Source organism: Artemia sp. Qi Xiang Cuo, chromosome 9 (genome assembly GCF_049724085.1).
Source record: "Artemia sp. Qi Xiang Cuo chromosome 9, ASM4972408v1, whole genome shotgun sequence".
Classification (NCBI taxonomy): domain Eukaryota; kingdom Metazoa; phylum Arthropoda; class Branchiopoda; order Anostraca; family Artemiidae; genus Artemia; species Artemia sp. Qi Xiang Cuo.
This window is the reverse complement of record NC_142802.1, coordinates 47,656,196-47,680,341: the sequence shown is the minus strand read 5'-3', so window position 1 is coordinate 47,680,341 and position 24,146 is coordinate 47,656,196. Positions and strand designations below refer to the sequence as shown.

General features: G+C 34.9%; 1 protein-coding gene across 3 annotated transcripts in view; it reads left to right on the top strand.

The window, feature by feature from the left end:
- Positions 1-818: 818 nt before the first annotated feature.
- LOC148948732 (uncharacterized) overlaps positions 819-24,146 on the top strand; it is a 48,546-nt gene continuing 25,218 nt past the window's right edge. Inside the window, exons 1-2 of one of the 3 annotated variants that reach the window (XM_089094641.1) lie at positions 819-880; positions 23,127-23,396. In XM_089094641.1, the coding sequence (XP_088950767.1) occupies positions 23,188-23,396 (209 nt within the window). In that variant the 5' untranslated portion in view covers positions 819-880; positions 23,127-23,187. Of the gene's footprint in view, positions 939-23,126; positions 23,397-24,146 lie in introns of all 3 variants that reach the window. The other 2 variants (XM_089094642.1, XM_089094643.1) reach the window with 2 other exon arrangements.

Genomic DNA, 24,146 nt, shown 5'->3' with positions numbered 1-24,146 from the left:
TCCGACAAGGCATCTCTTACCACATCATAATCCTTTTCTCTCACAGAGAACCACACAAAATCACTCCAATTTTCGTTACTTAATTCTATAAATTTCCCTTTTAAACTCTCTAAGTACCATGAACAATATCAGCCGCTGGGATATCTGATAGGGTCTTTCCCTTATTATCATTTGATTTCATTTTTGACCAGAAATCTTTTGTATTACCTAGATTAAAAGTTGGCTCAAGCTCCTTCTGTTCTTCTCTAAGATTCTGGTGCTTTTTTTTATTAATCAAACTTTTATATTCTCTACTTTTTTCTTTAAATCTTAACAATAATTCAGGATTTTCTTCAGATGAAGAGTAATTTTTAACTGCCTCTAGTAAATCTTTTAAATAATTTTTCGTAATTTCATACTCATTATCAAAGAAATTTACGTTTATTTTATTATTTAACCTTTCAGACTTTTGAGCACAATTATATAATTGAACCAAATTCACTCAGAGTCATATCAACGTCCCTTGATGATTTAAACATACTATATATTATACACACTTTGTCTGTGGTTTTTAGCAATCAACATAATTTCTTAGGCCGTCCTCCTGCATTAAGGCTGATCTTACGTCTTATTTAAATACAGTTTAGTTCATCTTTTGGAAACCTTCCGTGGCTGAATTTGTCCTGAGCTGCATTGTTCCAACTTCAAATTCTGTGTTGAAGATGGGCATCGGTATTTCCCAAGAGTAGGATCAAGCCGAAAACTTTTATTTGGAATCTGACTGAGCTGCTGAATATTGGTCCAACGTTGTTGCTGAATAGTCGGGCACAAAATTCAAATTAATAAAATAAATTTTGATTAAATCACAGGTGAGAAGAAAACTGCTGCTGCCAAATCACAGGTGAAAAACTTCAATTTTTCGGAGGTTTGACACAGTTTTCATGGTTATTCAGCTATTGGTAAAACTATTAGTCGTCTACCTAGGGCTTTTGATGGTTACATCGTATACCCTAATGTGTTAAAGGTAGGCTAGGCTAATTATTTGGTGAGAAAAAAAATGTTTTCCTATTTTAGCAGTTGAGACAAATAAGCATTTGAACAAGGCTTTGTGCTTTACTCACGTATCCAATCACATAGAACAAAACAGTATATGTTCATTTTTCAGCTAGCAAATTGAATCAACATTCATTTAATTTGGAATAAATCCTCCCCTTCAGCATAGGCTATGTGAAGGAAATATCACTGAAAATGGAATAATAGTTCTCTTAACCTAACTGCAGCCATGCAGTTATGTGTCTTAACCTACTTTAGTCATGTATGTTCAAATGATGATTTGGGATTTGCCAAAGACTTATAAAGAGGCAATTAGACTTTTCCAGGATAAAAGGATGCTGCCCAAAACAAAACACTGCATGAATTCTTTTAAAAGACTTTATAGTCTTTTAAGAAGGACCAATAGGCTATTTCATTAGAATTAACCTACTTCACTTCTTGGGTGTGATTGCTATAATACACTAGCCTAAGTAGGCTACCATAAATGATAATTACCATTCCTGAATCAGCTACAGATAGAAAATGTTTGGTAAACTATATATTAATTGATCATTCAGATGACCAAGGGCATTGTTTAGGAGAGGCAAGGGGGCAGGTGTCCCCCAATAATTTGGATAAAAATATTATATCACCCATGCCCATTGACCATCAAGATATGGACCCGTCCTCCCCCTCCCCCCAATAAAAAGGCTTGAGCTACGTCCCTACAGATATCCAGGATTAAAACATACCTCTATTGTCAGACTGTCATCCTGAATCAAAATGTGATGTTCATTTGCATCACAAATCCTTTTCAGAAATACTCCTAATTTTATTGTTTGGTTTACAGAAATGGCCTGCCACAGGGTTGCCAGAAAGTCAAACAAAAAACAAGCCCAAGCCTTTGAAAAACAAGCCAAAATACGCCCAAGCCTCTGAAAATGAAGACTGCCATTATGGTCAGTTCAAAAAGTTCTAAAATTGCCCAAATTTGTGTGTTTCACAACAATTTTTGGTGCCAAAGTTAAAAAAATTTTTGTGTGCATTAGGCTGATAAGTGTAGTTGGATTAGTTCTAGATCAGTTTTTTTGTCAAGTTATTTCAAACTTAGCACCAATCTTTTGAAACAAACACGGCAGAAAGGTGGTCCTGGTTAAATAAAACTTTGCACAAATTTCTCAAAACAAATATGGAAAAATGCAGTCCAAACTTTTTGTTAATTCCTTAACCTTTCTGAAAATTCTTGTCATGTTGTCCATGACAAAATTAAAAAATTGTATTACAAAAGTGCTACAAATTAAAGCATGTGCTAGTGCTACACTTTATGAAATAGTGCTAAAATAGTTCTTTTGTGCTAAAGTCAGAAAAACTTTTGTCCCTTCTAATTCTACTTTTACCTTACTTGCTTACACTTTGTTCATCCTGCTCCACTTTCACAGAAGAACAACAATTTATGTGATCCACCAAAATTCATCTGTTTTTAGCTGCAGTTTTATGCATCATAATGGTTAAACAGCTGTGAACTCTTTTTATTAACTTTTAGAATTTATATGACTTATTCCAATGAATACACTAGTAACAACCACAAGCCAAAGACATACAATATCTTTGGTTTATTATTGCATAAAAATTTTTGGTACACATTATTTGGTGCAGTTGCAACACAATATTTAAAGATAACTTTTTGATTAAAGTCAGGCCTTAAAAAAAAAAAAAAAAAAAATTTGAGAAAGGGGTTAATACAAAAACCTTTGTAATCACAAGATGAAATAATACAGACGGATAAAAAAAACAAAAAACAAAAAAGAAAGGCACTTAGATCCATAAGGCACTAAGAGATTTAAGACTCAAAGTAGGCTAGGATATTATCTAGATTGACTAGATTGGTTGTTTGGTCAGCTTTTGTCAACTTTACAAGCCTTATGAACATCACTATTGAAAAGCAGTTGCAACACAATATTTAAAGATAACTTTATGATTAAAGTAAGGCCTCAAAAAGAAATGTGAGAACAGGTTTAGTACAAAAGCCTTTGTATTCCCAAGATGCAATAATGCAGACTGATAAAAAAAAGGCACTTAGCACCATAAGGCACTAAGAGATTTAAGACTCAAAGGAGGCTAGGATATTATCTAGATTGACTAGATTGGTTGTTTGGTCAGTTTCTTCAACTTCAAATATCCCTATTGAAAAACAGTTGCAACACAATATTTAAAGATAACTTTATGATTAAAGTAAGGCCTGAAAAAAAAACGTGAGAATGGGGTTAATATAAAAGCCTTTGTAATCCCAAGATGAAATAATATGGACAGATAAGAAAAAAGAAATGCACTAAGTTCCATAAGGCACTAAAAGATTTAAGACTCAAAGGAGGCTAGGATATTATCTAGATTGACTAGATTGGTTGTTTGGTCAGTTTCTTTGACTTCACAAGCCCTATAAATATCACTATTGAAAAGCAGTTGCTACACAATATTTAAAGATAACTTTATGATTAAAGTAAGGCCTCAAAAAGAAACGTGAGAACTGGCTTAATACAAAAGCCTTTGTAATCCCAAGATGAAATAATACAGACAACTAAAAAAACAAACAAAAAAGAAAGGCACTTAGGTCCATAAGGCACTAAGAGATTTAAGACTCAAAGGAGGCTAAGATATTATCTAGATCAACTAGATGAGTTGTTTGGTCAGTTTCTTTGACTTCACAAGCCTTATAAATATCACTATTGAAAAGCTGCATATGCTTTGTAGGCTCAAATGTTGAGCAACTCGATATCACAGGCCTTATGAATATCACTTGAAAATCAGTTGCAACACAATATTTAAAGATAACTTTATGATTAAAGTAAGGCCCCCCCCCAAAAAAAAAAAACTGTAAGGACAGGGTTAATACAAAAGCCTTTGTAATCCCAAAATGAAATAATATGTACAGATAAAAAACAAAAAAGAAAGGCACTTAGATCCATTAGGCACTAAGAGATTTAAGACTCAAAGGAGGCTATGATATTATCTAGATTGACTAGATCAGTTGTTTGGTCAGTTTCTTCAACTTCACAAGCCTTATAAATATCACTATTGAAAAGCTGCATATATTTTGTAGGCTGAAACGTTGAGCAACTTGACATCACAGGCCTTATGAATATCACTATTGAAAAGCAGTTGTAAAAGAATATTTAAAGATAACTTTATGACTAAAGTCAGGCCTCAAAAAAAAAAAAAAAAAAAAACGTGAGAACGGGGTTAATACAAAAGCCTTTGTAATCCCAAGATGAAATAATACATACAGATAAAAAACAAAAACAAAAAGAAAGACACTTAGATCCATAAGGCACTAAGAGATTTAAGACTCAAAGGAGGCTAAGATATTATCTAGATCGACTAGATCGGTTGTTTGGTCAGTTTCTTCAACTTCACAAGCCTTATAAATATCACTATTGAAAAGCTGCATATATTTTGTAGGCTGAAACGTTGAGCAACTTGACATCACAGGCCTTATGAATATCACTATTGAAAAGCAGTTGCAAAAGAATATTTAAAGATAACTTTATTAATAAATTAAGGCCTCAAAAAAAAAAAAACAACAACATAAGAATGGGTTTAATACAAAAACCTTTGTAATCCCGAAATTAAATAATACATACAGATAAAAAACAAACTCAAAAAATAAAGGCACTTAGATCCATAAGGCACTAAGAGATTTAAGACTCAAAGGAGGCTAGGACATTATCTTGATTGACTAGATTGGTTGTTTGGTCAGTTTCTTTGACTTCAAATATCACTATTGAAAACCAGTTGCAACACAATATTTTAAGATAACTTTATGATTAAAGTAAAGCCTCAAAAAGAAACATGAGAACTGGGTTAATACAAAAGTCTTTGTAATCCCAAGATGAAATAATACAGACAGATAAAAAACAAAAAAGAAAGGCACTTAGGTCCAGAAGACACTAAGAGATATAAGACTCAAAGGAGGCTAGGATATTATCTAGATTCCTTGTATGACTCCTAACACAGAGTCATCTCAGCCATGCAGAAATAAATTCCTAATGGGGAAGCGTTTCAGAATAGAAAGCATTCCACGCGCTAAAGGAGGGCTCTTGTCTTTTTGGTGCATAGCCATGACTGAGCCACCATGATTTTGGAATTTTTGTCTGGTTCCAAACTTTCAGTCAAAATAAGCCCATTTTTTTTTTTAAAGCCCACGTTCTCGCCCCACAGCCCCCACGCCCACTCCAAAATTCAGTCCACCCCTGACAGCTAAAACAAGCCCACGGGGCGGAAAACAAGCCCATCTGGCAACACAGCTGCCATTTTGTCAAGTGCAGAGTTGCCAACTTTTGACAACTAAAATTTTGTTGAGCAGCAAAAATACTAAATGTGCATCAAAGATTGAAAAATTCCAAACAAGAAATACTCAACATGCTAACACTTTTTATTCCATAAATAGCATTTATAGATGCAGACACTGATTACTCCAGATAATATGACAGTTATATATACAGTTATATAAGTGGCAGTTATGTGCACTTATATAAAAACATTTTAAAACTTGATTACTATGGGCTGTTGTACCTTTGGAGGTCCATTAAGGGATCAAAATGGAATTTCCCCTAGAAACAACTGTTGAATAACAGAGCATAAGAAAAGGCACCAAGTGATGTATTCACTCTCATTGTTGCTAAATTACGTTGAAAACTGCAAATTTACCAGATGATCTTTGGCTATCTGTCATCCTTCATCTGCAGAATATGTCCTAGCCAGCTCAACCTATCTTTCATTACAGCCCTAGAAAGTATGACTAAACCGCATTTCTTCTACAGCTTATTGTTTGAGTTAATTAGGTGCCCAAAATCTATAGACAATTTTTCTAAAAAACATCTATCAAAATATAAAAAAAATAATTCTTACTTCATAACATGTAGGATAATTAAAGTTAGCAAACTTTGACTGTAAATCCACTATAATTTACCCCAAACTTCCCTAATATGCAAATATGTAGCCCGAGTTCTATATTTTCCATGTATTTTACCAATGCATCTCTCTTGTTTCAACCCATGCAGCTGTAAATTGAATCAGCTATGACAAAACAAGAACCAGAAAAAGAAGAGTGATGGGTGGCAGAATACACAGGAAATATATAATTGGGGCTGTATATTTGCACATTAGGGGGAGGGGATGGGTAAAGTATAGTGTAGCTGCAGTTAAAATGTTTTAACTACAATTATTCTGCATATTATGAAGTAAAAAATGTCTTCTTAATTTGTTTCCTTCTAAATAGCCCCTAATCTGGATCTTTACCCAGAACCATACTTGATTACTTTTGTCACTGTAGCATCCAGTATTCTGATCTTGCTTTGCAGACTTAGCCTATCTTATTATTCTTCTAAACTTTTTTGTCTGTGAAAAAACACCCCAGGCCTTGGCTATTCTACTCTTAAGAATTTCACTGTGCCCATCAACTTTACTAATAATACTAGCCTACCTGGGTAAGTAAAGCTGTCCTCTTGATCAATATTTGTTTTACCCAACATCACCTTTTCATCTTCACTTATTTCTTGTCTTAGCCACATACTGTAGTCTTCTTAACATTAATTTTCAAACCTACTCTTGCAGCCTGTACTTACAAAACCTCTAAAATTTAATTCATTTGGCTAACATTTTCATCTAAGATGCTTAAGTCATCAGCATAATCTAAGTCTAGGAGAGTTTTACTTCCCCGATTGGTTCTGGGTTCTTCACTAATTCTTCCTTCACAGCCCATGTGTCACAAATGTTTTCATTATTTTCTATATCATATCCTGTAACTCTGTCATAACTTAGCACATTCTCAAAATGTTCTGCCCATCTCTCTAACTCACTCCTTTTCATTAGTTGTGGCCCTATTCCTATCTTTAACCAGGGCAAGTACAGATTCACTATTGCCTCTCAATTTAGTAACATGCTAGTACAATATTTTGCTATTATGCCATCTGACTCCATCTTCCAGATGTTGAGTAATTTTATCCATGGCCTCTGCTTCAGACCATCTTAATTCATATTTTAATTTTTTCTTGACTTGCTTTACACTTCCCTTATTTTCATATATTCTATCACTCACATAATTCTTGTACCAGCCCCTCCCCCTGTCTATTAAACAGAACTTTTTTCCTTATGACACCATCAGCAACTTCACAGTCTGTTTTTCTAAAATTATTCTATCCATCTTCTACAGTATCTACATTGTAAAATCTTAAATTCTCCTGTTAAGTGCTCAACTGTTCATAGAAAGTTTCTCTCAAAATGTCATCCTGGAGTCTACCAACGTCATAGCTTCCCAGAAGGTAGTTACCCTTTCTAATTTTCAGCTTTAAATCAATCTTAGACACTATTAGAAGGTTATCTTTACTTTCAACATCAATAGCAGCTCTCCTCCATATCTTATGGTGATCCTGGCTGTCTTTGGTTTACAGTAACATAATTAGTAAGGGTAGCTGTCTTACCATCACATGAATACAATGAAAAACAACCTTATATCACCAAAAGAATAACAAATACAGTAAAAATTAACAGAATTAAAAACATAAATAGGAAAAAAGAAGAAACAACCCAAAAGCTAACTTCTCACCTAAATCCAACAACTAACAATAAATAATGTTCTCATCAAGAAGCTAGAAAAGTGACTAAAGTTTCTTTCAAATGGAAGTAATAAAATAATTAAGCACAAAACTATATCACATTTGTCTAATTTTAAGTACAGCTTTTTTAGCACAGGATATTTTATGTCTGAGAGGTTGGGAACTCTTATCATTTTTTGAGTGTAAATATGACATAAAATTTATTTTAGAGATGAATAAATTATCAAATTCTAGTCCAAGAAAACCAAAATAAGAGTCACAAGTCACTTGTATCCTGTTAAGAGCCAAACCTAAATTTGTGGTATTTATAAATTTTAAATGCTTCTTTGTATTGGTGGGCCACACCCCTGTCACTAGAAATTAATCTAGCCTGATCAAATAATATTAAGGCATCGGTGGTCCTGGTCAAAAATATGCTCAATAAAGGCCAAACCAAAATTTTCAGGTTGTTCCCTCTTTTTGAAAGACTGATTGACTGAAAGATCAATCAAAGAAAGATTGAATCATTCTTTGGTTTGCTTAAATCTGTGGACGTGAAACTTAAATTTACTAAAGAAGCAGAGGTGAATAGGCATTCCAGATGTTCTTGTACACTGATATAACACATGTTTTGATTTTGAGGTGTACTGAAACCCTACACATAGTGTCAGGTACATAAGTTGTACTTCTAATCATTCTCCTGCTGTGAAAAGAGGTGCTGTAATAGTGTTTTAAAATTACCATAAAATAAAAACTTGGTAAGTAAAATTGGTAAACTAAGGAAAAATTAGTAAAATAAGGTATTCCTTTGGAATTATAGGGTAAAATGTTTGTTTTAGAGTTGTCCATAGCCACAAGACCAGCTGAGCATTTCTTTTAAGCATCACTTTCAGATGAAAAGTTTAATGATTCTGATTTTTCCTGGGCATAAAAAAGGTAATACTCCTTCACCTAGAGTTTCATTAGTTTAATTAACATTCTAGTTTATCCTTTCGTTAATCTTGTGCCTAGGGCAATGCCTCAGTTCTTGGACAGTGCCTGATGTTGGATGTACATTTTGTAAAAAAACTCATATCCAAATCTGTTTCTGCCAACCTCTTCATGCTTTTGTACTGTGAAAACTGCAAAGCGTTGTAAAATATGTCGGTAAAATATGTGATATACCGTAAAAACGTAAAATACCGATAAAATGGTAAAATAGGTAAACTATGTAAAATACCAATTTTACGGGAGGTCGGTAAAATTATGGTATAATACCCAATTTTACCAGTTACAACACTATACTGTAGTGACTTTGTTAGTTGACAAAGCAATATGCACATGTTCACTTCGTTATCTTGATTCAGAGTTTAACTACTTCAGAGAAGTATTCAGGAATGAGTACCTGATATCTTTAATAAATTATGTGACTGAAAAACAGATTAAATTTTTTTACAAAAATGGAGAGAGGTAACTCAGATAAAAAGGCAAATTTAGCACATCTTGGTCTTCCTATATAGAAGAGGTTTCAGACCAAATTAAATGAAATCTAAGGAAAAATGATATTTTAACATTAAGATATCCTAAATAATTTCTTAGACGACACTGCTTTTCCATTTACAAGAGAGAGTTTAAGAGAGAAAAAGCAGGTCTAATTTAAAAAAAAGCAGTGACAGGCATACTAAAATGTACTAAAAACCAAAGCAACAACAAAAGATATAATCAATAAAAAATTCCGAATATTTCGACTCCACATCCGGGAGCCTTTTTAATGAAAAAAAAGCTTAGTTAATCATCTAAAGAAAAAGACAAAAACAACACAAACAAAAGAGAAATAAAGACAAAACTATTGAATAAAACTCACATCTTAATAAAACTTCCAAAGTACAGCACAAATGTTATCATAGATAAGCCACCACAATCTTTAGATGATTTTTATCTATAAGATCAGATTGGCTAAATCTGTTCTTATATCTGATTTCAGATTTGCTAATCTGATCTTATAGACAAAAATTATCTAAAGATTGTGGTGTCTTATCTGTGATTACAGTTGTGCTGTACTTTGGAAGTTTTTTACACATGTGATTTTTATTTAATTGTTTTAAATTTTTTTCATGTTTTCTTTTGTGTTGTTCTTTGTCTTTTCCTTTAGATTATCAACTAAGTTTTTTTTTCTTTTTCTTTCTGTTGACAAAGGTTCCCGGACGTGTAGTCGAAATATTCGGAGTTTTTTTTTTAATAAACTAACGTTTTGTTGATTTTGTTTTTAGTGTGTTTTAGTACTCCTGTCACTGCTTTATTGAAACTAAACCCGTTTTTTTCTCTCTTAAAATATATCAAAACTTGCACCATAACATTTTATCAGATTAGGCTAGTTTGATTCCTGGTAATAAGGATGTAGCCAAAAAATGCAGAAAGGCATTTGAAGTTTATAAATATAAAAATTTAGATTTGACTTTTAACAGAGATATGGGTGATTTTAAACAAATGACTCTTATTTTGGTTTTCAAAGACAAAAATTTGATAATTTATCCTTAGAATAAATTCTACGTCATATTTACACGCACAAAAAATGATACAAGTTCCCAACCCCTATGATCTAAAAGATCCTGTGCTAAAGAAGCTTTACTTAAAATTAGACAAATATAATGTAGTTCTCTGGTTAGTTGTTTTATTACTCCCATTAGAAAGATTCTTAGTCGTTTTTCTAGCTTCTTATTGAGACTAGTATTTATTGTTAGTGCCAGATATAGTCTTAGGCTGCATACAAGACAATGCCAGTTTTTTTGTCAAATTAGTATCATTTTTCATTATGAACTAACTGTTGATACAAGATAGTGCAAAGTAAAAAAAATCACTTGTATTTTTGGTATACAGCCTAGGGCTGTATTTGCCCTTGATAGGGGTGGCCGCAATACATTGGTTGTGGCAATGAGCATTATCTTTAGAATATCTGTTGTTTATAGAGTTTATTTCAGAAAAGGCCTTACATAAGAGTGCTACTAATAAAATACTGGTTCAGAAAACTTTGACAAATATAAAAGTGAAAATCCAAATTTATATATAATATAATAGAGCATGTATGGAAATGTAGCTATTTATATGGTGATCAGCTTCTTGATTATGGGGGGTATTACACTAGGTTTGTCTCTCAGCTAGAAAATTAGTGAAGCTATTAATAAATTTATGGTAGACCCCCCCCCCCCCAAATATATGTGAAGGGAGAATGAATTGTATTTTGAGCAATAGTTGTCTTGGCCTAGGTTATTAGGCCTAGGCTCTTCCATAATTCAGAATAGCTGACCAAAATGAGATTAGATTTATTGCTGAAAAACGGCTATCACAAGCCCAAAAGGGCCGAATTCGCACTTTAGCGTCAAATAAAGCGAAAAAAGAACAACAAAAACAAACAATCAAGCAACAACAGAAAATTATAAAAGGGTCAATGTCAAATACGCAAAAATGTTAAAAACAAAAACAAATTACATTCATAAAATTAGAAGGCTAATGTCAAGTCAACAAAAATGCCAAAAATAAAAACGAAAACTCGTAAAATTAACGAGGGGATACAGAAAAATTAAAACAAAAAATTAAGTTAGTTAGTGACTAAAAACATAAATCAAAAACCTCCAAATTTGCAAAATGGGCATTAAAATTAAAAACTATGAGGTAAAAAAGTGAGTGAGTGGGGGGGGGGGAGGCTGCAGAGATTCACTGATTGAATATGTTAACTATGTAAGGGATAAAAGTTCTTCTATATCTTTCATTGCAAACTCTTATTGGGGAAAGAAGGGGGATTTTTGTTGACACAGAACGCAGGAGCCGGGGTCAAAGGGGTGAATATTGACTGGGGAAAAGGGGAGTTGTTTGAGGGTTATGAAGGGCATTGTTAGCAAAACGCAAGGTAATTTTTGCTCTTTTTTCCTTAAAGGTATCAAGATTAGCTCTCCTAAGAAGGGAAATATAAGGTACTTTACCCTCATTGAAGATAATTCTTAGGCACCTTTTTTGGACTGCCTCTATTCTGTCCGACAATTCAATAGAGATGCCAGAATGTCAAACAGGACAGGCGTACTCAAGTGTTGGGCGTACAAATGACAGGAAAATCCTCAAACAATGCGATTTAGAGCATTTAAATTTTTAAGGAGTTTAAGGAGGGAAAATGCGGCATTTGTACGTTTTAAGATGTCATTAATATGACAATCCCGTTTTAAGTTGCTTGAGATGGTAACGCCCAGTAATTTCATAGTGGTAATGATATTTCAGGGGGGATTGGACAGGAGAAAGAAGGGGGAGTTTTGAGGAAATTATTAGCAAAAACAGTTGACTTTAAAGGGTTGACTTTCATTTCATCAGTAAGAGCTTCGGCTGATGTCGATTCCATGAAGCGCAATGGGTTGCTTTTTAAATTTTTGAAACATATCTCTAAGACAGTTAGATCATCAAAGAATTTCCATCTATCTGAAAAATAAACAACAAGGTTGTTTATCACTGTAATAAATAAATTTGGACCTAAGAGGGCTTCTTGGTGCACACCATTATAAATTGGGAGGGGATCAGAATATACATTCAGGTATTTCACAACTTGCGATCTATTAGAGAGGAAAGACATAATTATTCTAATTAAATAAGGGTCAACTTGAAAGTCATTAGATAGTTTTTCTAATAGTATGTTGTGGTTGATTAAATCAAAAGCTTTTTGCAAGTCAACAGCAATAACATTGAGCCAGGTATTGGGTTTTTCGAGTGTGTTACACATTGTGTCCATAAGTTGAACAAGATAGTGGGTGGTAGATTGTAGAGCATAGGTTTCCGAATTGTCTTTGGTCAACATTTGGGATTATCTGTACTTTCAACCTCTCAGCTAAAAACCTTTCATATAACTTCGAAAAAACTGGAGTAAGATTAATGGGATGGACACCATTAAAATATGGATTATTATCTTTCTTTTTTACGGGAGTAATAAAACTTAATATCCAACAATTTGGAAATTTACAAGCAGAGGTAATTTTATTAAAACTTAAGGAAAAAGGTTCTGAGAGATTGTCGACAAGGGCTTTTATTAGTACAATCAGGATGTCTAGTGGACAAATACTACACTTTTTAATGTTCTTAATTTTTGCCTCTACATCCGAGGGCGAAATAATGGGAAAATTGAGAGATCACAAATCATAAGGAGTGTCAAAAGAAAGGGGAGGGAGGTTCTGAACTATGGATTATTATGTGTTTTCCCACAAATTTTCTTTATTCTATCATACCACTATTTTGGCTTTGTAGAACATAAATCCTGGACTTTCCATTTGTAATATGAAGAAGCAGATTTACGTATTTCTTTTTTTTTATCGGATTTTGGAAGTTAGAGACTTTAAAATTAATGGCATTTTTACCTTTGAGAGCCAGCCAGTTTTCATTTGTAATCCAAGATCCAAATGTGAAAAGGCCATCATTGGAAATTGGGCGATAAGAGAACTCAGTAACAGAAAAAGTATGATTAAAGCTGTTGAGAGGCTTCATTAATAAACAAAAATGGTAACTTCCTCCTAACGGGGGCAGGGGGATAGGAGGGGCATAGAAAGCCTGCACATTGGTGCAAATTAAATCAAGGGTAGACTTTCCTTTTGTTGTTGGTATTTTTACAATTTGTTTTAAGTTTAGGGAACTACAAAGGGAATTTAAGTTTAGATCATTAGCATCACCTACTAGGAAAATACCGGTGTTCGAGACTTTACATAGGACAAAGTCGGCACTACTCTGAAGTTGTTGTTACAATTACTGTCTTTGTACAGTATTTTGATCTGTGGAATAATATAAGCAGCAAAACAAAATCAAATTAAATGGGCGTGGTAAAACTTTGGGTCTTATACTTACCCCAATGATTTCATCGTAATCTGAAAGGTTGGGAGCATGAATTAATTTAAGAAAGAGACAATTATTTACAAATAATAGTATTCCACCTCCCTTTTTACCTAGAGGGTGATCATGAGGACGAAGTTTTATGAATCAGGAGTGATTATTAATTTTCAATAAATCAGGGTTCTGTGCTTGGACCTCAGTTATGGCAATTACATCAATTTTGTGTACTTGACAGAGGGCCTCTAGCTCGATCAATTTGTCGAAATTCAGGCTTTCAGCGTTCGTAATAAGGAGCTTTGGGAAAGTAAAACGGTTACTAAAGAGGGCAATTTTTTGTTTGTTAATCGTGGGAGACAGTTGGGAGTGGGATGAACGTGGATCTGGGAGAGGAGAGACGTCTTTTTTGAGATGAAGGCTGGGATTCATTTGAGAAGCAGGATTAAAAGGTGGGGCTGGACTGGGCTTGAGAGAAAAGGAAGACAGCAGACAAATTATGGGGACATTATTAAGTTGGGATTTGGGGGGGGACATAAGTTAGAACTAAAACACTGGTTTACACTAGAGTCACATAATTCGATGCTTCCATAACCCAAAGTACCTGGGAACGAATGAATGGAAGTAGGGTTTTCTTTGTGGTGATGGAATACGGTGGGGGTCTTAACCCCCACCTCACTGGAATGAGCTGGCGGGGGTGCTTCAACAGACACTGGTGTGCTGCTTGACCGGCTCGGTGACTCTCGTTTTTTGATAGAGTTTTCTTGGCACTGTTGGAGGGGGGAGGATTTGTTTTCGTTGAGCTGAACTGCTTGCAGTATCTCACTGAACTTTAATGTAATGGTGGGAAGGTTTGATGCAAATCGTTTTTTGACAGGTCCAAACTGATGAGAGAAGGAATTGGAAGGGTGCTAACTGTGGGTTTAAATTTTTTTCGGCACTATTTAAGAGCTTTTAAAAAAATTGTATCCATATTTCAAGTGGATTTGACTGCATTCACCAAAGCAAAGCCCGCTTCTAAAACTGTCATAAGCCCTGGAATGCAAGAGTTTGCACCCAGGGACACTAGATTCATTCTTCAAATAATAATTCTTGCACAAATGAAGGTATTTACACGACTCTTCCTTCTTGCAAAACCCTCTCCAGGCATACTTGCATATACCTTTATTAGGATTAACTTGCTTCCTGGATAGTTCATCACTAGTATTGAACTCACACCTGGTTTTACATGTATAAATAAGGTCAATTTCAGAATGAACTTGACCTCAAACACTTGTGCCTGAGAGGGGATTGAAACCAAGACAGTTTAATCCTTTAAACACACAAACTTGTCTTTTTTTAGTTGAACCGGTAATCACTGCATTCGTATTAATAATTTTGTTGTTGACCTTGTCTTCTGTTAAATTTTGATTTTTGATGATGTTATCAGGAGCCACATTAGCATCAATAAGTCTTGTTTGAATATTGTTATTAAGAAAACTTGGGGATTTCTCCTTTTTCTGGATTGGAAAAGACTGGGGGTTACCAACTCTAACACTTTTTGAAGCGGTTAGGGTGGACATTTCTATAATAAAGTTTACAAATTCACTCACCAATGATATTAAACGCTCCATTAAAGGGAGGAGGTGTCTTGTTTTAGGTGCACTAGGAACGTTGCTTAACAAGTCGGACTGGCAAGAAGCACAGGTCTTAAATACTTTAGCTTGGTCAGGGGTTTGGCAACTGAAATCAGTTGTTTTTGAAACGAAATTGGTTTGGCAGGACACATCGGACGTGGTTGAGGGGGGACTGTCCTGGGGCATGAAATTGGTTTGGCAAGGAATTGATTTGAGAGACGACAAGGGATCACCTTACTTCCTTCAAAATGTTGACTAGGTCACTTCCCGATGGGTGACGTGGAGATGTCTTAAGAGTAGACGGGGTCTGGGGGGAACAACGCAAAGAGTCGTCAAAAGCTACTACCTTGTCATTAGTATCTTCTTTTGTAGTACAATCTAGGCAAAGCCAATTTTTTGACCACTTATATCGTTCTATACCAGAGCAATGTTCATGGAAGTCAAACTCACAGTTACTGTACTGAATAGAGTTAATAGTAACTCTTAATCTGCATTCCTGGCATACTCTCTTTGCCATTTTTTGAACAAGAATGGGTTTTGATATATTATCAAAGAAAATTTTTCACTGGTGTAGGTGTATCTTGCACGAACGCTGATTAAAGATGAATTAGCTAGGGTCACTGAATTAATTCATGTTCAAAGCTCTTAATTAATTCAAGTCCAAAGCAGGCGTTTAAGTCCAGTGAATCCAAAAAGGTGTATCCACTATGAAAACTAAATGAAGAGTACTTTTTTTCAACATTCCAGCTTAAGACAAGGTTGACCATATTGCCCATTAAGATGCCATTATTTGACTCATTTGCGATTGAGTAAGTTCATAATTGAGGTGCTTTAAGCTACCTTAATTTACCTTAAATTGTAGCTTGAAACAATCTAAGGAGTCTCCTTGCAGAGCTCCAGAATGATGACTTGAGCTGTTTTCAGTTCTTTAAATACCAGGTGCAGTTGGATGATCAGTAGCATCACAGTTGAGTTTACACCCTCTGGAGGACCACTCAACATCTAGCCTTTGCTTGAAACATCAACAGATTCAACTGTAATTTGTTCTTCAGATAGTCTGTTCTAACTGTTGACAATTCGTGAGGAAAAGGACTGAGTATGGACTCCAGATATGGTTAAATATGATTAAGAAACTTCATGTGATGACCTCTAGTTCTTGAACTGGGACCAACAGTAGTGAATAATGCTGGGGGAGTATTGGCCCTCATTAGCATATAGGCTAGAATGGCATGCTCTTTTTTTCTACTGTAAACAAGTGTAGGGAGATTCAGCTTTGATAGTCTTGCAGGGTAGGGAAGCTCCCACGTGCCAGATATCACTTTGGTGGCATGTATCTGCATATGTTCAAGAATTTTTATATCTTTTTCAAAAATAAGGGGAGGCCAGAGACATTACAATTTCAAGCTTGGCATGCACAAGTCCCTTATGTTGAAGATTGATGACTTTAGGGGAACAAATGGAAACAGTATGCTTAATCAGTTCCATAGTTGGACTAGCACCAGCAGCAGACCTCTTAGTGTGAGTACTGAATTTTAGTTCATTGTCAATAATTGCACCAAGATTTTGCTCATTATTTACAGAGGAGAGTGGGGGGCCTAAGAAAAAAAAGATCGGCGAAAAATTATTTTGCCAAAGATATGGCACTTGGCAGCATTGAATTCAAGAAGCCAAGCCTCAGGCCATTGACAAAGCAGTCTAGGTTGTTTTGTAGAAGGGAGTGATCTTTACAGGATAAAACTGGTCCAAGAAACTTCAGGTTGTCAGCATAGAGAGTTGATTTACTTTTGATAATAGATGGAGCAATGTTGATGAAGATATTAAATAGTATAGGACTCAAAACACTTCCAGTGTTCAAGTGTTTTAGGGCCCTATAGGACCCAAAACACTTCCCTGAGGAACTCCACTCAAAACATGTGTAGAGAAAGAAAGAGTATGGTTACCAGAGTCATTAAATAACTGAATATATTGAGGTTGCAGATAAAGAAAATCAAGGGTACAGAGCAGGGATTTATCTTCGAGCTTGACTGCACATAATATAACTGCAAGTTGCTTGTGACAAACAAAGTCAAGGAGAATCATATCAGCAGGCCCCCCTTATCAATTAACTTAGTGATATGGTCATATGATTTAAGAAGATTGGTATCAACAAGTCTTCCTGAACGAAAGCCATGTTGTGAGCTGTGCACAATATTATTTGCTTCAAGTTATCTAATAACTATAGAATTGGTTTTCCTTTCAAGAACTTTAACAACCGCTGATGTCAAGCTAATAGGGTAATAAGTTTTGGCAAGATCCTTTCTAACTTTCTTAAATATTGGAATGATGTGGGCAGTTTTCGAATCCAGAGGTAGTTTGGAAAGATTCAGGGATAAGTTGAATAACAGGGAAAGAGGTTGACACAAGACTACAACATTCATGAAGGACATGAGGGCGAATGCTGTCTGGAACAGTAGATTTATTCAATTTGAGGGACATAAGTTCTGTTAGAACTATTGTATCAGTAATCAGAATTGGTTCCAGTTTTTAGGATACATCATATAAAGGAGGTGGGGAAAACAATACTGGAATTGGAGGAAAAAACCGATGCAAATTGTTGGTTGAAAAGTTCAGCTCAGGCTCAGCAACTGGTTGACTATTGTGCAGGATATATAAGACTATGCATCTGCTGCTACATTTTCGATTCCATGCTTAGTGTTTTCTGTTGATTAGCTTACTTATTTTGGTAGTAAAAAAGATAAACTTTTCGCCTGTTTTTCCCAAAAATTTCTGGTGCAAGACTTTTCAGCATGCAAAATTTCAGTCCTCACATTAGACAACTCTCATTAATATAATCAGTAATAAGCTGTAAGTTTTTTGAATAAGTCTTTTGAAGACTAGTTTGTAATTGAAGTATTTTTGTTGCTTAGAAGAAGGTTGATTAGTAGGCAAACATGACTCCGAAATAATTACAACATGGTTGTTATTACCAACAGATGTGGTAAATAATTTCTGAGACAACACTGGCTAATCATGATAAAACATAAAATCGCGAAGAAAGGAAGAAAACGAGGACAATTAATAGCCAGTGTTTTCTTCCTTTCTTCGCGATTTTATGTTCTAACAGGTGTGGTTATTACATGCTTAATTAGAAGGTCTGGATTGCTGAGAATAACCAGAGCAAGAGTGTTGGAAACTTAACCATTTCTGAAACGAGTTGGATGAGATGTTATTTGACAGAGGGGATTATCAGATAGGACAGACGAAAAAGGAGAATCTCTAGTACAAAAACCAGACCCATCAATCCATTGGATTTCAGGAAGGTTAAAGTCGGCCAGAAGGACCAGATCATAATTTGCAAAATTGGACATCACATATGATAACATAGCAGATAAATTAGATTCGGAGTCCAAAACACAGAGAGGACTGTGGCTTCTATATACAATACCCACTACAATTGAAATTGTTTAATTATGTTTTTTTATCCAAAAAGATTCAACTCCATAAGTAGCCAGAGAATTAAAATGAATGAGACTAACCTTTAGTCCCTCTCTTACATATAAGCACACTCCTCTATGACAAAATGCGGAATTCATGTTAGAAAAGAGTTTGGCAACCATTTATTTTGATTTCTTCAAATGATAAGACTGACAAGGTGTTTTTTGGTGAAACTTCTGTAATTGTAGCAACATCCACATCTTCTGTTATCATGTGAAAGGAAAGTTCAGAAATTTTATAAGGGAGGCTATCAACATTGGAGCTAAAGAACGTCATTCCATGTGAAGTAAAAATCTGAGAGGACGCAGGACAGAGGAAACAGTAACATGAACCAAAGGATAGAAAATATTGTTGGATACAGCAGTATGAAACAGCAAAGAAGAAACAGTAGTCAAACACGTTGTTGCAGAAGAAACAATCGGAAGGTCAGCATCAGACAAGGAAACATTATTATGATCTCTACTGTGCAGTTGTGAGAAAAAAATTTGGTGGCCAACTCCATAATCACTTAAGCAATTTACATGGGTAGAAGGAGGCCCGTACGTTAGTGGGATATTAGAGTGGTCGGAGGCATTGCTCCACCTGGCAAGTTTTTATTTTAACAATGGCATCCCTACGAATTATCAAATCCTCCTCCCCATTAGCTTTTCGTTGTTTCAACTCCTCAACTAGAGCACTATGTGTTGTACAATCTTCTTTTGGACTATCACCATAGAAACTGATTGATCCTTTTCTTTCAAAGGATTTCTGTATGATTCTTGTTCTAAATTCAGTTGATGGCAAAGAGAAAAATAGAGGAGGGAGAGGACACCAGAGGGATGATGGCTATTTGAAATTATTTTTACATTTACTAGGGGGGGGGGCTGGCAGTAAATGGGGGGGGGGATTCCATAGGCAACAATATTCAAATGGCTTTCAAAACGCTGATGCTCTGAACGTGCTATCTGACAAGCGTTAGGCTCAGTTAAATGGGCTGTAGAAAGTTGAGACAATTGAGTAGACACTGTAGAAGCCACTTGGTTCTGAACAGATGATACAGAGCACACTGATTGAAGCAAGTTCTCAACGTGTGATACCCTATTGGCAATATCACTAACATGGGCAGAAATGTTGCTTTTAATGTCAGTTCTCAGTTGGAAAAGTGTTTGGGTTAACTGACCAGTTGTGGCAAACTCCTTCATGAGATCATCCCTGAAAGATTTCAAAGGATTATCCATGACAGAAGCTAGCTTCGCTATCATAGCCTGCTCACTACCGGTGGGAGGGGGAGGGTTAATTTTGCAGGCTGGACACAAATATGTACAAGTAAGTGATTGTATCATCTTGCTTAATAGTTTGGATACTGGTGCATTATGTGGACACTGCTAAAGAAGTCAAGTTTGGTTAATGCTAATGAAATAAAATAAAATAGGATGAATATATAATAGTTAAGAAACAATTTTGGGCTATATATTTGCACATTAGGGTGTGGGAGGTAAAGCATAATACGTAACCTAACCTAACCTAGGTACCTCCCCCCTCTAAACCCCAAAAAAACAATCATTTAAATATTGTAACTCATTGAGAAACCACGGCTTTGCAGTCATTTATGCATGGCGGTCTCTTGAGAATAGCCTGTTTGACGGGTTTTTCGTGACTGGTTTCCTTGTACAATATATAGCAGTGTCCACATAACGCACCAGTACCTTAGTTTGTATTCGCCATGAGACAGGTCTAAGCAATCACCACAAATGCAGTTTTTACAAATGTTGGTAAATTTCTAGGTGACACTATAATTGAGCTGGGATGAAAGTGAAAATGTCATTTGATCACTTTTTTTTATGCTGTTTCATAATTCAATAATCGCTTCTGTCGCAAATTGCATCTTGAACCTTTAAAGGGTATTTAAAGGTATTTTAGATGAATTATAAAAGAGCACAAAAAAGCATCAAAGGATGTTTTCACTTTCATCCTAGATACATTATATGGCCCACTGCTAATTTACCACGAACTTTACCCCCCCAACCCCTCTAATGTGGAAATATATACCCTGAATTGTCGACGGCAAAGTTTCGAATCGCAAAACTCACTGCTATTTTTGTCGACGGCAATCGAAAAACTTGAAACGGTTAGAAAAAGGTTTATATTTGAGTTACCTAATAAATGAGATTTGAATTATTATAAATAGGTATTTTTGGAATATATTATTCTTGAACAACTTACTTATAGACTAGTGATATGTCTTTAACCACTTTTCAATAACTTAACTAGTGTTGATAATTTCTTTGTGTGGTTACAAAAATAAAATACCTTTGGGGCCCCTTTAAGGGCTCAAGATGCAATTTGCGACAGAAGCAACTATTGAATTATGAAAAAGCATAAAAAAGGCATCAAATGATGTTTTCACTTTTATACTAGGTAAATTATAGTGCCAACTAGAAATTCACCAAAATGTCATGCTCTGTGGCCAAGGACTCCTAATCCATTTCTGTTGAACAGGCCGCACACCTGTCATGGCCTTTAACTGGGTTGATGTATTTGCACTTTGCCTTGCTGGACATAATAAACTCAGCTAAATCAGGTAAGTAAAACTAAATGAGTCCTGGGTAGGCGCTAGGTTCACTACCTTGGCAAATCAAAATTTCTTCTAAATTCTATACCCTTCCTCCCAAAAAAAACTTCTCTGTGATAACTTCTCAAGTTGTCACTAATTCTGAAGTATGAAAAAAAAAACTTAGAATTAAGGCAAATGCTGCATAAGAGTTAAGGCAACCTTGTCTCACTACCCTCATGCAATGAAACTAAAAAGATTTGCAAATCTGAATAAGATTATCAAGTCTCAAGATTTTAAAAATAGATTCTATATGAACAAGTACGTAATCAAATAGCAGAGTCATCTAATTGTTCCAGAAATATATTGCCACACTAGGTTCATTGTCACATCATCATTGATTATAGAATTGCCTGAATCGGTAAAGAACTCCTGAGATCATAACTGCTGGATCAAAGTTGAGAGATTACAACTCCAATTAACCAAATAGCTGGGGAAATCTTATATGTAATAATATAACTTTAATACATTTAATACATATAGCTCTTGGTCACACCAAAAAACAATGATTTTGTATCATTTAGTTTTTAGCCTCTAGGCAAATACTTCATCAGTATCATCACTGTGACTTTGCTTTGTTGTGACTTAAACTTCTGGGGCTAAGATTATGCTGTGGTTTATGAGATTATGCTCAAGCCAAAAGCATACATTTGTGATTGGGTTGTTCTATTGATTATCAATATATTTTAGCTTTTTTTTTCAAGAAATATTAGACATGATGAAATAGAATTTATGTTCTTAGAAAGCTCACATGTTGGCAAGGGGGGGGGATCACTATCCCCAGAGATCGGTTAAGAGGGCACCCCAGCCAAAATTGAAGAAATGTGGTACAAAAGTCTAGCTTTTCTATTGTTTTGAACCCCCTTCTCTGGCCATAGGAAAGTTCTCTGACCCCCTTCCATCCAAAAATCGTGGACGTTAAAATCCTTGCTGCCAATAGTGAAGGTTCATTGAATTATACCTTTTGGCTTGAAAAGTCAACAGAGAAATCCATCCAAGTTATTGCTTCTCAGTAAGAGGCTTCTTTGCATCTTGAACTTGAGTTTTAGACAGGAATATTCAGTTTTTTTGTCAATAAAATAGAATTGCTATTTTACTAACCAACTAAAATTACTTCAAAAAACATATTTTGAATGGATATGGTTGGAATCTGAATTGAAATGCTTAATAACAAATTCTGTGGCTTCCTTAAGTATGAATTCCAGTTTCAGAGCTCACAATTCATGAGGAGTCAGCAGAATTTGTTCTATAGCAGAGACGCCATGCAAAACAAAACTCTTATCCAAAGGTTATGGTTAGAAAGCAGTGTATTTATACTCATTTTTTTTTTGTGACATGTGTCCATTTCATAGGTGTTCGGCAAGTAAGTTTTATTTTGAAATAAAGACAGGAACAAGTTGCTAGAAAAACAAAGAAATTTGCTAGGGACAATATCAGGGCTGTATAGAGGATGGTCAAAAACGTCTCAGCCAAATTTCTGTGGGAGTATTTTTGCCACATTTGGAGTGTGTTGTCAAGTATTGTTAGGAATGAACAACTATGTCTTCTTTAGAGCTTCTTGGTGTCTATTCTGTATTGTGTGTTACATTTTCTTAAGAGCATTGCAATCGACTTCTTTTTTGATATATTGACATAGCATTTGTTGTAAACTTACAGTTTTCTTTCATCTTTTCATCAAATGTAAGAACCATTTCGTTGTTAAACACAGATGGACATCCACATCGTTTTGCATTGTGCATTGTATTGTGCCCTTCTTTGAACTGTTGAAGCCTTGTTTCTACTATTGAGTTACTCACTGAATTGTCTTTGTAAACCTCATAGATTTGTCAATGAATTTGAATTGCATTAATATTGCTTTCATTCAGAAGATGTATCACCTTTTGACTTTCACAAGGAACAGGATTTTTAAAATGTCAACACAACTTACTTTCCAAATATACATTGTAAACACCTTGAAACATTGAATTTTACAGGTACTTAAGAATGATAAACATAATTCTATTCTATTTTCATTGACAGTGGTATGGCGTTCATTGGCTCAATTCTGCAGCGAAATTAGACCTAGCTATCAAGGAATAAAATGGAACCATTGAATTTAAAGAAGAATGATAATGAAAGCCCAAACAACAGCATGTCAAATAGTCATTCTGGGAAGAAGTTTTCTGACAGGCCTTTTCTCTATAAAAAAAATGATGTTGCTGCAGCTAATCGAATTCAGCAAGAAATAAAAAATGTTATTGAATCAACAGTTGCTGAATTTAAGAACTCATTGCAAGCCGAATTGTCAAAGTATGTAATTTGAATCTAGCTTGATTTTGTGCAATTAAATGTTTATTAGACTCTAGATTAATATGGGGAGTCAAGCTTTATCTAAAAATCGAAACACAATTAGCCACATTTGGATTTTGAGTTGCCAAATATCTAAAAAAAATGCAACATACAGTAAATAATGATAGTAAACAAATAAAAATACAAAACAATAAAGTTCAGAGAGTAAACAAATAAAAATACAAAACAATAAAGTTCAGCTGTTTTGGAATAAGGCCCCAGATGCTGATAGTGTGGTAAATGGGTTTCTTAAATATGGTGGCTGTGAGGAAATAAGTTACTGAAGATTATGAATATAATTTTTGAAAATGGGAAGGTCCACCAAGTTTTCCCTCTTATGATAATAATTTAGAAGTGCATGAATTGTCAAACACCTTTGGTCCCAGCTTTATAGATTATGGGCAAGCTTTCAATTCTATTGATAGAAGAGCTTTAGCGAAGGTCTATATATGGTATCCCAGACAAATACATTAAAGTCATTGGTGCTATATACGAGAAAAACGCTGCAGTTAAGGTAGGAAATGTGGTTCGTAGGTGGTTTTGTACCAAATTAGGAGTTAAGCAGGGTTGTGTTCTATTCCCATTTATATGGATCATTTCGATGGACTTGGTCTTAAGGAGCACAGGAAAGGTAATGGGAGAAATCGGAATCAAATGGGGAAGAATCAAACAGTTCGTGGTAACGAACTGTAAGTAAGGAGCGACCCAGCT